Source organism: Bombina bombina, chromosome 3 (genome assembly GCF_027579735.1).
Source record: "Bombina bombina isolate aBomBom1 chromosome 3, aBomBom1.pri, whole genome shotgun sequence".
Lineage (NCBI taxonomy): Eukaryota > Metazoa > Chordata > Amphibia > Anura > Bombinatoridae > Bombina > Bombina bombina.
This window is the reverse complement of record NC_069501.1, coordinates 513,162,338-513,178,436: the sequence shown is the minus strand read 5'-3', so window position 1 is coordinate 513,178,436 and position 16,099 is coordinate 513,162,338. Positions and strand designations below refer to the sequence as shown.

The 16,099-nt window shown below is 35.5% G+C and overlaps 1 protein-coding gene across 2 annotated transcripts in view; it reads left to right on the top strand.

Annotated features, from left to right (window-relative positions):
- Positions 1 to 16,099, top strand: part of CACNA1S (calcium voltage-gated channel subunit alpha1 S) — a 572,869-nt gene that overhangs the window by 76,886 nt on the left and 479,884 nt on the right. For both annotated transcript variants that reach the window (XM_053706913.1, XM_053706914.1), the window contains exons 3-4: positions 7,685 to 7,790; positions 13,646 to 13,785. In XM_053706913.1, the coding sequence (XP_053562888.1) occupies positions 7,685 to 7,790; positions 13,646 to 13,785 (246 nt within the window). The remainder of the gene's footprint in view (positions 1 to 7,684; positions 7,791 to 13,645; positions 13,786 to 16,099) is intronic.

The following is a 16,099-nucleotide window of genomic DNA, read 5'->3' as shown; positions in this document are numbered from 1 at the left end:
TCTAAATATAAGCTACTTTAAACTCAGCCTTATCAACTTTAAACTTTAGTTTCAGGGTTATTCTGTATAATTAGTTATGCAAATGTATTCTTATTATAGGCTCAGAATTTATTTCCAAAAAAGATGGTAACACTAATATTTATTACTTGCTAAAATATAAATCTTAATGTTGCCACCTTCCTTGGAAATAAATACTGACCCTATAATTATGACTACCTAAAAATAATACTTCATGTTTGTAGTTAATTTCAGAGCTAAGCTCTTGGCTTGTATGTCACTGTATGATATCTGGTTTTAGCTCCATTTTGACAGATGCTACTTTCATATTGCTGTTTCTAAAGGTTTATGCGTGTGTAAGGCAGACTGATAAATCCATTATTCACATTCCTAGTCATCTCATTCACTCTCTTGCAAATGGTAGATCCTGACCTTGGTAGAATATAGTAACCAACTCTCAAAGACAACAGGGAGAGAGGCAGGGGGATAACTCAGTGTTATGTACTATATATAATTTCTTCAGTCCTGAACAGGAGGCAAACGCTACATCAATTCTAGTCTCTGATGGATTATTCCAGGGATTATGTTTTGTAAATATATTCACCACAAACATAACTAGCATATCATCAGTTGTCAGCAGGGTAATATTACTTTAAACCAGCACATGTATCCATTTGCCAAATGGAACATGCCCATTCTCTGGGAGTTTATCATAATATAAAGAGCTAGGAAAGAGCACCAACATTTAGTCTTTACAAGATTTAGCCTTAGCCTATCCAGCTTCTTCATAAAATTGAACCTTTCTTCTTCAATCCAACAAGGTCCAAACAAAGTAAACAATAGTTAAAGGGACAGTCAACACAAGAATCGTTGTTGTTTTAAAAGATAGATAATCCCTTAATAACCCATAGCCAACACAGTTATAATAATATACGTTTTACCTCTGTAATTACCTTGTATCTAAGCCTCTGCAGACTGCTCCCTATTTCAGTTCCTTTGACAGACATTTTAGCCCATTAGTGCTCACTGCTCTTTAAATTCACATGCATGAGCTCAATGTTATCTATATGAAACACATGAACTAATGCCCTCTAGTGGTGAAAAACTGTTAAAATGTATTTAGATTAGAGGCGGCTTCAAGGTCTAAGAAATTAGCATATGAACTTCCTAGGTTTAGCTTTCAACTAAGAATACCAAGAGAACAAAGCAAAATTAGTGATAAAAGTAAATTGGAAAGTTGTTTAAAATGACATGCCCTATCTGAATCATGAAAGTTTGTTTTGGACTTGACTGTCTCTTTAACGTCTTAGTCAAGTGAATGGTTGATGCCTTAAAACATGTTTGTTACTTTGTCTCTATCCTATATGAATTACATGAAAGGTTCTTTTTTTATAAAGCTGCTGGATATTTTGAGCATTCTCTGGGAGTGCACTTCAAGTCCCCCGATTCCAGGGAACTATACTCAAGTAGAAGGAAACAAGTACCATGTTGAGGTGCCAGAAGCTCAAATGTTTGACCAAAATCTTCCTGTATATAAAGGTTGTTCCACCAAAGGCTGGGTCCTGCTATATTTTTTAATCTAAAGGACACACTATTCCCTAAAGACTACATTCACCACACATAGATGCCATTGTATGAAGGAGAGTATTTCATTCTTTCAAATAAGGGCTCTCATTCCCCACTAGGTAATGCTATTATATATATATATATATATATATATATATATATATATATATATATATATATATATATATATATATATATATATATATATATATATATATATATATAATGAGTGCCTTTCTCACTTTATTTGGCATGTTACTGTTTTAAGTGCACCCCGGAGGCTGCGTTGGAGTAGTGAGTGTGGGATCCTCTTGGAATTTTGTATATATATATATATATATATATATATATATTGTTTTTGTGCTCTTAAAGATACCCTAGAAACCATGTTGTCCCCAAAAAGGAGAGTGCACTCCTTTATTTAACTGAGGTGTCACATACTCAGGTGGATAATGGGGGATCACTAAGGAAACAGTAATCACCCAGGAGAACCAAGAGAATAAAAAGTAAACTTATTGTGGAGTATCCATTCTTTCAAGTGAGTTGTTCTGCAGCAGTCCAACATGAGATGTACATTTTATAACAATAGCTAATACCTCACATCAATGGTTCTGAGTTGTCTGGCAACCCTGAGGAAGCCCTTATTTCCTTCCTGGCCATAGAACAAGGGGTGCCCAAGACCTAGCATTTTAACTCCAGAAATGTGAATGCACTTTGAACATGGCCATCTTTTCTATTAGACCAGTTACTATTCTTTATTTTAACAAGTATGCAGAGTCATTGAATGAGAACAAAGTATTCTCTTGTACAACTGTCAGCAGGCTGTTAAAAAAATTCTTATTGTATTTGGTTTTATTCCCTCTGCAAACCCAAATTGTTTCTTTCATGATTCAGATAAAGCATGCAATTTTAAGCAACTTTCTTAATTTACTCCTAATTTTTCTTCGTTCTCTTGCTATCTTTATTTGAAAAAGAAGGCATCTAAGCTAAGGAGCAAGCCAATTTTTGATTCAGAACACTGGACAGCACTTGTTTATTGGTGGGTGCATTTAGCCACCAATCAGCAGGAACAACCCAGGTTGTGAACCAAAAATGGACCGGCTTCTAAACTTACATTCTTGCTTTTCAAATAAAGATAGCAAGAGAATGAAGAAAAATTGATAATAGGAGTAAATTAGAGCATGCAATTTTAAGCAACTTTCTATCTGAATCTATCTGAATCGTTCAGTATCCCTTTAAGAGAGGATGCCTTACTGCTCACCCAGCCTAGGTTAGAGTGTGAGCCCACCACCATTTCATAATCAGGGAAAAGACATGTTTGGAAGCTAAACATATTTTAGATTTAAAGGGACAGTCTAGTCAAAATTAAACGTTCATGATTCAGATAAGGCATGGCATTTTAAACAACTTTCCAATTTACTTTTATCATCAAGTTTGCTTTGTTCTATTTGTATTCTTTTCTGCAAGCTAAACCTAGGTAGGCTCAAACTGATTTCTAAACTGTTAAAAAAACGGCTCTTATCTCAGTGCATTTTGACAGTTTTACATAGATACAGAGTGCTAGTTCATGTGTGCAATATAGATACAATTGTGCTCACTCCTGTGGAGTTATTTAAGAGTCAGCACTGATTGGCTAAAATGCAAGTCTGTCAAAAGATCTGAAATAAGGGGTAGTCTGCAGAGGCTTATATACAAGGTAATCACACAGGTAAAAAGTGTAGTAATATAACTGTGTTGGTTTTGCAAAACTAGGGAATGGGTAATAAGGGATTATCTATATTTTCAAACATTAAAAATTCTGGAGTAGACTGTCCCTTTAAGAGTCTTAGAAAGCCAGAAGATTACTTTGTCCCATAGTAAATAAATTCAATCCGGTTTAATTACTAATTTTAATTGTAAAACTTACATAATAAACATTATTTTGGTGATGCTTAATATCGACTGATCTTAACATTTAGGAAATAATCGCCTAGATTACGAGTTATGCTCGCTATAGGGAAATTAACGAACGCAACAAAAGTGGGGTTATTCAACCCCCTATAGCGCAGCCATTACAAGTTTTTCAAAATCCGGCTGGTGCGTGCGATATGGGGTTTTTAAGCTCCATACCGCACCAAAAACAAGCGCTGTTTTGACATGCTTGTGCACGCTTTCCCCATAGACATCAATGGGGAGAGCGGAAAGAAAAGCTCTGTAACGCAGCCCCATTGAAGTCTATAGGGGAAAAAAAACTAACGTTTAAACCAAACATAAACCCCACGTCTAAATACCGCTAATCTACCCCCCACCGACATCACCACCACCTACATACAGTTATTAACCCCTAATCTGCCACTCCCAATATCGCCGCCACCTAAATAAAACTATTAACCCCTAATCTACCGCTCCCGATGTCGCCGCCACTATACTAGTTATTAATCCCTATTCCCTCGCACCCCAACATCGCCCATACTATAATAAATCTATTAACCCCTATTCCGCCACTCCCCGACATCGCCACAACTAAATAGAGCTATTAGCCCTTAAACCAACAGCCCTCCACATCGCAAAAATCTAAATGAAACTATTAACACCTACCCCTAAACTTAACCCTAAAACCCCCTAACTTTTAACATAATTACAATAGAACTAATTTAAAGTTACAATTATTAACTAAATAATACCTATTTAAAACTAAATACATACTTACCTGTGAAATAAAACCTAAGCTAGCTACAATATAACTAATAAATATATTGGAGCTAGCTTAGATTTTATTTTTATTTGTCAGGTAAGTTTGTATTTATTTTAACTAGGTAGACTAGTTAGTAAATAGTTATTAACTATTTACTAACTACCTAGTTAAAATAAATACAAACTTAAATGGTGAAGAGAAAAAGAGAGCGCCTCATAGTGCAGATATCTCTAGACAGGTGGGAAGATTTAGTATAAACCAAAAGACAGGTACTCACAAGTGGAGTGGCACTTTTCGTTAAAAAAGTGCATACAGGCAGGCTGACATTCTCAGCAGTCAGCACGCTGACCAAAGCGATAAGGTGCTGGTCTCTCGGTGTCTTACGATCCCAGGACAAAATTCCCAAACTCTCCTTTGTTGGATGCCGTACTCGGTAAGGTGTTTGTTTGTTTATTCCAGTTGGAATCGGAACCTCTTAAGCAGTAGTAAACAGTATGAACTGTTATAAGGCTGAAGTATGCGTCTCTTTGCACAAGAAAATAAAATGAAACTCAATCCAGGCTGAGTAACTGGAAAAAAGGGGTTTTATTTTTGGAGCTGATAACGCGTTTCTCGGCCGTTAGCTCCTGGCCGTTTCATCAGATCAATTGATCAGATTGATCTGATGAAACGGCCAGGAGCTAACGGCCGAGAAACGCGTTATCAGCTCCAAAAATAAAACCCCTTTTTTCCAGTTACTCAGCCTGGATTGAGTTTCATTTTATTTTCTTGTGCAAAGAGACGCATACTTCAGCCTTATAACAGTTCATACTGTTTACTACTGCTTAAGAGGTTCCGATTCCAACTGGAATAAACAAACAAACACCTTACCGAGTACGGCATCCAACAAAGGAGAGTTTGGGAATTTTGTCCTGGGATCGTAAGACACCGAGAGACCAGCACCTTATCGCTTTGGTCAGCGTGCTGACTGCTGAGAATGTCAGCCTGCCTGTATGCACTTTTTTAACGAAAAGTGCCACTCCACTTGTGAGTACCTGTCTTTTGGTTTATACTAAATCTTCCCACCTGTCTAGAGATATCTGCACTATGAGGCGCTCTCTTTTTCTCTTCACCATTTAGATTTCTGACTCACCGACAGCACCAAGAGAAGCAGCCTCGCCGCACGGATTTCGCCTGTTTGATTGATTGAACTTTCATAAGACTTTTATCTTATTTTTGGCATCACTGATGGACACTTTTGGGTTTGCATTATTTTATAATTATTAATCACCGTTTTTTTCACTTGATCATTTTTTTCACTTGATCATTTACCTTTATTTTTATGTTATAAATTGCATCACATCACCAAGTTTTATAAACACTACCATTACCATCATCAATTCCACTATATTCTACCTCAGAATCACTTACCTGTCTGAGACATAACACAAACACCACCTCAGCTTTGAAACATTTCTGTTTATTTATAACAGAAATTCTGCCACATAGATACACACTTTTTTCCACAGATTTTTTCCAAATATATTTTTTCAGTACTCAGCAACATATCTTTTCTCTAAGAAATTTTCTATATGGCGCCCCCTATCTATATTCAATAATATATATTTGCTTTAAATACAAACTTACCTGTCAAATAAATCCGAAACTACCTTACACTAAAACCTAAATTTACACACACAAAAAAATCACCAAAAAATAAAAAAAACTACCGTTGCAAAAAAAAACGAAATTATCCAAAAAAATAAAAATTATTCCTATTCTAATACCCATTTAAAAAAAAAAAACACCCCAGAATAAAAAAAACAATCTAGAATAAACTACCAATGGCCCTTAAAAGGGCCTTTTGTAGGGCATTGGCATAAAGATATCAGCTTTTTTTTTTTTTCTGAATTTTTTTTTACAAACCTCCACCCCCCCAAACCCACAAAATAAAAAAAAACTATCTACAAAACCTAAGCTACCCATTGCCCTGAAAAGGGCATTTGGGTGGACATTGCCCTTAAAAGGGCATTTAGTTCTTTTACAAGCCCGAACACTAATCTAAAATAAAACCCCACCCAAAAAAACCTTAAAAAAAGCCTAACACTAACCCCCGACGATCCACTTACAGTTTTTGAAATCCCGCTTAAACGATCTTCATCCAAGCGGCTAGAAGTCTTCATCCAGACGGCCTCTTCAATCTTCATCCCGGCGGCAAAGTCCTCATCCAAGCAGCGAGAAGTCTTCATCCAGACGGCCTCTTCAATCTTCATCCAGGCGGCATCTTCTATCTTGATCCCGGCGGTGCGGAGCATCCTGAAGACATCCGGCACGGAGCATCCTCTTCATACGGTCGTAGCCGTACACTAAATCTTCAATGCAAGGTACGCGATTCAAGATGGCGTCCCTTGCATTCCTATTGGCTGAAAAATTTGATACAGCCAATAGGAATTAGAGCTGCTAAAATCCTATTGGCTGTTCAAATCAGCCAATAGGATTTAAGCAGCTCTCATTCTATTGGATGATTCATCCAACAGTGTTAAATTGGTTGCCAGGGTTTTTATTATTATTTTTATTATTTTATTATAATAACAGAAAGAGAATGAGTGAAGGTTGAACTTTATGGACATTGTGTACTTGTTTAACCTGACTTTACTACCATGTTATTATGTACAATTTATGTGGTTCATTGACATTTTAAAATGTGTTCACCAGCTCTGCAAGCAGGAATCAAATATGATTGTAGGGCCTCTGATATTTGCTGGACATACATAGTTGCATAGTGCTTTGTCTTGCTGTGCAAATTTATTTACTTTGATTTTATATTATGTTGTATAATGGTGTTCTGCTGTACAACATGCAATATTGTATGGTGCCTTATATATTTACATTGATATGTTGTGCAATAGTAATAGTATATGGTAAGTTATTTTTAACAACCTGTATAAAATGTTACTGTTTTTCTGTTTATAGCACATTATGATGCATAGTGCTGTGTTTAATACATGATGTACTGCTGATTAATTGGTCAAATTTATTACTTGTTCACTGTGCCTAGAGGGATATAGATGCACCTCCACTGACAAGGCCCATATAGGCTGAAAAGTACATCTGGGGTTATCCATACAAATCTTTTGTTCAGAATAGAATTGCCTGGTATTTTGTGGACTGTCCTTTTGGATGGGATCAGACTGATATACTACAGGAAAGTTCTCTTCTGTGAAAAGCAAAGATTGGGCAGAAAGAGGCTGCACCCTGGGTTGGGACCTTCACATAAGATATAAGATGGGCTATTGAGCACCATCTGTTCCCAGTTGAGCTTCTTTTTTGTGTTTTTAATGTATTATTCTGTACAATTAATGTGTTTTGTTGCTTAAGAACTTCACAGTGTGCTGTTTACTTACATATAATACTGGTGATACTATGTAGGGTTAATGGTTTTAATTTCCTTGACCTTTCATAACTCAGACCTTTTGAAATAATTATTCTCCTGACCATCTTTGCCAACTGCCTGGCGTTGGCAATCTATCTACCCATGCCTGAGGATGACACCAACACATCTAATGCTATACTGGTACCAACTCAACTTCTCTCTTTTTTCCCACCTCTAGAGTTACAGGGCACATGCTTGTGTTACACTAGAATACTACTCATATAGTACAATTTCAAGTTAAACAGTAAGTATGATTTAGAGGGCTTATAGGAAAGCACCTAGAAGAGTTGTGGCAACTGGCAAGCAGCTGTATACAGTTATAGGAAGTAGTTGTATTGTTCAATAGATGGAATTTTGGAAAACACTTATATGAAGCAGAATTATTTACAAATGAGCACCAAGGAGAAATATCTTGAGTTGTAAGAACTTAAAATGCATTAATGAGGAGATTAAGAACAATAAGAGGCAAAGAAATAATATATATATATATATATATATATATATATATATATATATATATATATATATATATATATATATATATATATTTATATATATATGTGTATATATATATATATATATGAGAGTAACAAAAAAATGGTCTTAAACTAATTTATTGCGATTCGACTAGCTCAGAATGCTGCTGCTAAAGGGATCTCACTTTCACCACAGTGAGACAGTTTACTGGAGATGGATAGAGTGTTTGTTTTTACCAGCGTTTCCAGAGAAAGTGATCAGCATACATGTGTGGAAAAAGTGGAAGAAAAGAAATGTATATTTCTTATATTAGAATTATATTCAATTTGACAAAGGAGAACGTTATTATCAGCTCACCTGAGGTATTTGAATAAGATGATCCAATTTGTTGACTCCAGTAGTAAACCTCCAAAAGATAATACTTCTGATTCTAATGATATTAGACCCGACTGTTGTCTCTATCTTCTTAGTAAAGCTCAGAGATTTGTATGAAACCCCTTAAAATGCTCAGTGTATATTTTGCAGTGAGCGTTTTTCTAGGGGGTTGTCAAAGTTTATCTAGAGCAGGGTCGATAGATCTAATTAAAATTAAAACAATTACTTTAATAAATTAGTTTAAAAATAAATAAATGACTGTCAAGTAAAAGACTGTTGAATAAAAAAGTCTAGGGCCTAGATTTAGAGTTTGGCGGTAGCCGTCAAAACCAGCGTTAGAGGCTCCTAACGCTGGTTTTTACCGCCCTCTGGTATTTGGAGTCAGTCAGGAAAGGGTCTAACGCTCACTTTACAGCCGCAACTTTTCCATACCGCAGATCCCCCTACGCCATTTGCGTATCCTATCTTTTCAATGGGATCTTTCTAACGCCGGTATTTAGAGTCGTGGCTGAAGTGAGCGTTAGAAATCTAACGACAAAACTCCAGCCGCAGAAAAAAGTCAGTAGTTAAGAGCTTTCTGGGCTAACGCCGGTTTATAAAGCTCTTAACTACTGTGCTCTAAAGTACACTAACACCCATAAACTACCTATGTACCCCTAAACCGAGGTCCCCCCCACATCGCCGCCACTCTATTAAATATTTTTAACCCCTAATCTGCCGACCGCACACCGCTGCCACCTACGTTATCCCTATGAACCCCTAATCTGCTGCCCCTAACACCGCTGACCCCTATATTAAATTTATTAACCCCTAATATGCCGCCCCCAACGTCGCCGCTACCTACCTACACTTATTAACCCCTAATCTGCCGACCGGACCGTGCCGCTATTATAATAAAGTTATTAACCCCTAATCCGCCTCACTCCCGCCTCAATAACCCTATAATAAATAGTATTAACCCCTAATCTGCCCTCCCTAACGTCGTCGACACATAACTTCAAGTATTAACCCCTAATCTGCCGATCGGAGCTCACCGCTACTCTAATACATTTTTTAACCCCTAAAGCTAATTCTAACCCTAACACCCCCCTAAGTTAAATATAATTTTATTCTAACGAAATAAATTAACTCTTATTAAATAAATTATTCCTATTTAAATCTAAATACTTACCTGTAAAATAAACCCTAATATAGCTACAATATAAATTATAATTATATTGTAGCTATTTTAGGATTAATATTTATTTTACAGGCAACTTTGTAATTATTTTAACCAGGTACAATAGCTATTAAATAGTTAATAACTATTTAATAGTTACCTAGTTAAAATAATTACAAAATTACCTGTAAAATAAATCCTAACCTAAGTTACAATTAAACCTAACACTACACTATCAATAAATAAATTAAATAAACTACCTACAATTATCTACAATTAAACCTAACACTACACTATCAATAAATAAATTAAATACAATACCTACAAATAAATACAATTAAATAAACTAACTAAAGTACAAAAAATAAAAAAGAACTAAGTTACAAAAAATAAAAAAATATTTACAAACATTAGAAAAATATTACAACAATTTTAAACTAATTACACCTACTCTAAGCTCCCTGATAAAATAACAAAGCCCCCCCAAAATAAAAAAATGCCCTACCCTATTCTAAAATTAAAATAGAAAAGCTCTTTTACCTTACCAGCTCTGAAAAGGGCCCTTTGCGGGGCATGCCCCAAAGAATTCAGCTCTTTTGCCTGTAAAAAAAAAACATACAATACCCCCCCCAACATTACAACCCACCACCCACATACCCCTAATCTAACCCAAACCCCCCTTAAATAAACCTAACACTAAGCCCCTGAAGATCTCCCTACCTTGTCTTCACCTCACCGGGTCCCGATCTGTCCAGAAGAGCCTCCGATGTCTTGACCAATCTGCCCAAGCGGGGGGCAGAAGAGTGACGTCCATCCTCGGGCTGAAGTCTGGATCCAAGCGGCGGCTGAAGAAATCCATCATCGGGCTGAAGTCTTGATCCAAGTGGGCGCTGAAGAAGTCCATAATCGGGATGAAGTCATCTATGAAGCAGCATCTTCAATCTTCTTTCTTCCGGAGACATCATCTACCAGCCAACGCGGAACATCCTCTTCTACCGACGCCTACTCGCCGAATGACGGTTCCTTTAAATGACGTAATCCAAGATGGCGTCCGTCGAATTCCGATTGGCTGATAGGATTCTATCAACCAATCGGAATTAAGGTAGGAAAATTCTGATTGGCTGATGGAATCAGCCAATCAGATTGAGCTCGCATTCTATTGGCTGATCGGAACAGCCAATAGAATGCAAGCTCAATCTGATTGGCTGATCGGATCAGCCAATCGGATTGAACTTGAATCTGATTGGCTGATTCCATCAGCCAATCAGAATTTTCCTACCTTAATTCCGATTGGCTGATAGAATCCTATCAGCCAATCGGAATTCGACGGACGCCATCTTGGATGACGTCATTTAAAGGAACCGTCATTCGGCGAGTAGGCGTCGGTAGAAGAGGATGTTCCGCGTCGGCTGGAAGATGATGGCTCCGGAAGAAAGAAGATTGAAGATGCTGCTTCATAGAAGACTTCATCCCGATTATGGACTTCTTCAGCGCCCGCTTGGATCAAGACTTCAGCCCGATGATGGATTTCTTCAGCCGCCGCTTGGATCCAGACTTCAGCCCGAGGATGGACGTCACTCTTCAGCCCCTTGCTTGGGCTTGGATCAAGACATCGGAGGCTCTTCTGGACAGATCGGGACCCGGTGAGGTGAAGACAAGGTAGGGAGAACTTCAGGGGCTTAGTGTTAGGTTTATTTAAGGGGGGTTTGGGTTAGATTAGGGGTATGTGGGTTGTGGGTTGTAATGTTGGGGGGGAGTATTGTATGTTTTTTTTACAGGCAAAAGAGCTGAATTCTTTGGGGCATGCCCCGCAAAGGGCACTTTTCAGGGCTGGTAAGGTAAAAGAGCTTTTCTATTTTAATTTTATAATAGGGTAGGGCATTTTTTTATTTTGGGGGGCTTTGTTATTTTATTAGGGGGCTTAGAGTAGGTGTAATTAGTTTAAAATTGTTGTAATATTTTTCTAATGTTTGTAAATATTTTTTTATTTTTTGTAACTTAGTTCTTTTTTATTTTTTGTACTTTAGTTAGTTTATTTAATTGTATTTATTTGTAGGTATTGTATTTAATTTATTTATTATTAGTGTAGTGTTAGGTTTAATTGTAGATAATTATAGGTAGTTTATTTAATTTATTTATTGATAGTGTAGTGTTAGGTTTAATTGTAACTTAGGTTAGGATTTATTTTACAGGTAATTTTGTAATTATTTTAACTAGGTAACTATTAAATAGTTCTTAACTATTTAATAGCTATTGTACCTGGTTAAAATAAATACAAAGTTGCCTGTAAAATAAATATTAATCCTAAAATAGCTACAATATAATTATAATTTATATTGTAGCTATATTAGGGTTTATTTTACAGGTAAGTATTTAGATTTAAATAGGAATAATTTATTTAATAAGAGTTAATTTATTTAGTTAGAATAAAATTATATTTAACTTAGGGGGGTGTTAGGGTTAGGGTTAGAATTAGCTTTAGGGGTTAAAAAATTTATTAGAGTAGCGGTGAGCTCCGATCGGCAGATTAGGGGTTAATACTTGAAGTTAGGTGTCGGCGATGTTAGGGAGGGCAGATTAGGGGTTAATACTATTTATTATAGGGTTATTGAGGCGGGAGTGAGGCGGATTAGGGGTTAATAACTTTATTATAGTAGCGGTGCGGTCCGCTCGGCAGATTAGGGGTTAATAACTGTAGGCAGGTTTAGGCGACGTTGAGGGGGGCAGATTAGGGGTTAATAAATATAATATAGGGGTCGGCGGTGTTAGGGGCAGCAGATTAGGGGTACATAGCTATAATGTAGCTTGCGGTGGTGTACGGAGCGGCAGATTAGGGGTTAATAATAATATGCAGGGGTCAGCGATAGCGGGGGCCGCAGATTAGGGGTTAATAAGTGTAAGGTTAGGGGTGTTTAGACTCGGGGTACATGTTAGGGTGTTAGCTGCAGACTTAGGAAGTGTTTCCGCATAGCAAACAATGGGGCTGCGTTAGGAGCTGAACGCTGCTTTTTTTTTTTACAGCGCAAACAGCCCCATTGTTTTCTATGGGGGAATCGTGCACGAGCACGTTTTTGAAGCTGGCCGCGTCCGTAAGCACCGCTGGTATCGAGAGTTGCAGTGGCGTTAAATATGCTCTACGCTCCCTTTTTTGGAGCCTAACGCAGCCATTCTGTGAACTCTAAATACCAGCGGTATTTAAAAGGTGCGGGAGAAATAAAACACGCGTAGCTAACGCACCACTTTGGCCGCAAAACTCTAAATCTAGGCGTAGGTTATTAAAACCAGTAGTAACGATACTACGATACCATTGGTTTTAATAACCTAGACTTTTTTATTCGACAGTCTTTTACTCGACAGTCATTTATTTCTTTTTAAACTAATTTATTAACGTAATTGTTTTAATTTTAATTAGATCTATCGACCCTGCTCTAGATAAACTTTGACAACCCCCTAGAACAACGCTCACTGCAAAATATACACTGAGCGTTTTAAGGTGTCATACAAATCTGTGAGCCTTACTAAGAAGATAGAGACAACAGTCAGGTCTAATATCATTATAATCAGAAGTATTCTCTTTTGGAGGTTTACTACTGGAGTCAACGAATTGGATCATCTTATTCAAATACCTCAGGTGAGTGGATAATAACGTTCTCCTTTGTCAAATTGAATATAATTCTAATATAAGAAATATACATTTCTTTTCTTCCACTTTTTCCCATTTTTCACACATGTATGCTGATCAAACACTCTAGCCATATATATATATATATATATATATATATATATATATATATATATATATATATATATATATATATATATATATATATATATATATATTTTTATATATATATATACCTCTATCTATATATGTATACTTATATCTATCTATCTCTATCTATCTAGCTATCTATCTATTTATCTATCTATAACTGTATATGAAAAGAGAAGAGTCTCCTAACCCATATTATCTGTAATTTTCTAGGAAAAGATTGAGTATATCTTTTTGTTCATCTTCACCATTGAATCATGTTTAAAGATAGTAGCATATGGATTTATCTTGCACACGGATGCATATTTGCGCAATGGCTGGAACATCCTGGACTTTACAATAGTGTCTGTAGGGTAAGTATACACTCCATCTTAAATGTATTTGTCTTGTCAAATATACACTGAAACACACACATTAGTCATCAATAAGTAATATCTGTGTTGTGAGTAGGGATGGGCGAATGTGCAAATTTTCGAATGTAGAACGAATGTTATTACCGAAATTCGAATTCTAAATTCGAATGTCGATAAGAACGAATATTCTTAAAAATTCGAAAATCGAATGTTATTTACAGTTTTCAAATGTCACTTTCGAATTCGAATGTTTATAATTATATCGAATGTCTACATTCGAAATTCAAATTTTTCGAATTCGAATATAAATTCGAATTTTTCGAATTTGAATATAAATTCGAATTTTTCGAATTCGAATATTGCATAATTCGAATATTACATTTAAAAGCATTAGAAATACTATTACAATCTAAATTCGAATTTTTCGAATTCGAATACACGTATTGCATAATTCGAATATTACATTTAAAGAAAAAGCATTAGAAATACTATTACAATCTAAATTCGAATTTTTCGAATTCGAATACACGTATTGCATAATTCGAATATTACATTTAAAGAAAAAGCATTAGAAATACTATTACAATCTAAATTCGAATTTTTCGAATTCGAATATTGCATAATTCGAATATTACATTTAAAGAAAAAGCATTAGAAATACTATTACAACCTAAATTCGAATTTTTCGAATTCGAATACACGTATTGCATAATTCGAATATTACATTTAAAGAAAAAGCATTAGAAATACTATTACAATCTAAATTCGAATTTTTCGAATTCGAATATTGCATAATTCGAATATTACATTTAAAGAAAAAGCATTAGAAATACTATTACAATCTAAATTCGAATTTTTCGAATTCGAATACACGTATTACATAATTCGAATATTACATTTAAAGAAAAAGAATTAGAAATACTATTACAATCTAAATTCGAATTTTTCGAATTCGAATACACGTATTGCATAATTCGAATATTACATTTAAAGAAAAAGCATTAGAAATACTATTACAATCTAAATTCGAATTTTTCGAATTCGAATACACGTATTGCATAATTCGAATATTACATTTAAAGAAAAAGCATTAGAAATACTATTACAATCTAAATTCGAATTTTTCGAATTCGAATATTGCATAATTCGAATATTACATTTAAAGAAAAAGCATTAGAAATACTATTACAATCTAAATTCGAATTTTTCGAATTCGAATATTGCATAATTCGAATATTACATTTAAAGAAAAAGCATTAGAAATTCTATTACAATCTAAATTCGAATTTTTCGAATTCGAATATTTTCGAATGTAATCGTAAAATTTGAAACCGAATATTCGAAAATCGAATGTTAGAATGTTATGTAAACATTCGAAATTCGATTCGAACGAACGAATGTGTTAAAATTCGTGCCGTTTTTCGAATGTTGCGAAACATTCGCCCATCCCTAGTTGTGAGTCCATAGTATACCTTGTAATCAATTCCTTATTCTTATTGTTAATAACATTAGAGCTGAATGTACTTGGTATCCCAAGTTTGTTACTGTACATTCTGCTTATCAGACATGTTATCCTGCTATGTTTTCTGTTTGCATTAGATGGAGGTAGAACAAATGACTTAATTAACCAACAAACTAACACCATAAATCAGGGGCATATAATATTTTGTCCAAGAATGAATAGGCCTATGCTAAAGAACTAGGATTGAGGAGGGGCTTACGTTTTGATGGGTAGTTCTATGGCATGATGTCTGCCAACTCCATACTGTCCAATTTGTTATTTATTAATTTTATTACAATTTTATGATTTTTATTCTCTATTGGGGTGAATGACTCTTATTTGTATCCTGAATTCCGGTTCCAAGAAATATATGAGCCAGATGTGTGCTAAAATAGTTAGGGGTTGTTTTGGAGGGATCAAGTTTTCCAATTCCTAGGCTAGCACAAAAATAAAATGCAGCACTTTGCAATGCACTAAGCCAGTGTTTTTCAACCAGTGTGCCCTGGCACACTAGTGTGCCGTGAGAGATCCTCAGGTGTGCCACGGCAGACTGACAACAGTGTGACATATTTTTTAAACTTTGCTTGTTTTTTACTCCCAGTGCAGGGGTAGTTTGTAGGAGGCATGGCATAACAGCACAATACATACAGTATGTGTGTGTTTGTGTGTATGTGTATATATATATATATGCTGTATTAGGCTACAATGTGTGATTTTTTAAACATTTTGGGATGGTGGTGTGCCACAGGCTTTTTTAATGTTCAAAAGTGTGCCACGGCAAAAAAAAGGTTAAAAATCATTGCACTAAGCTAT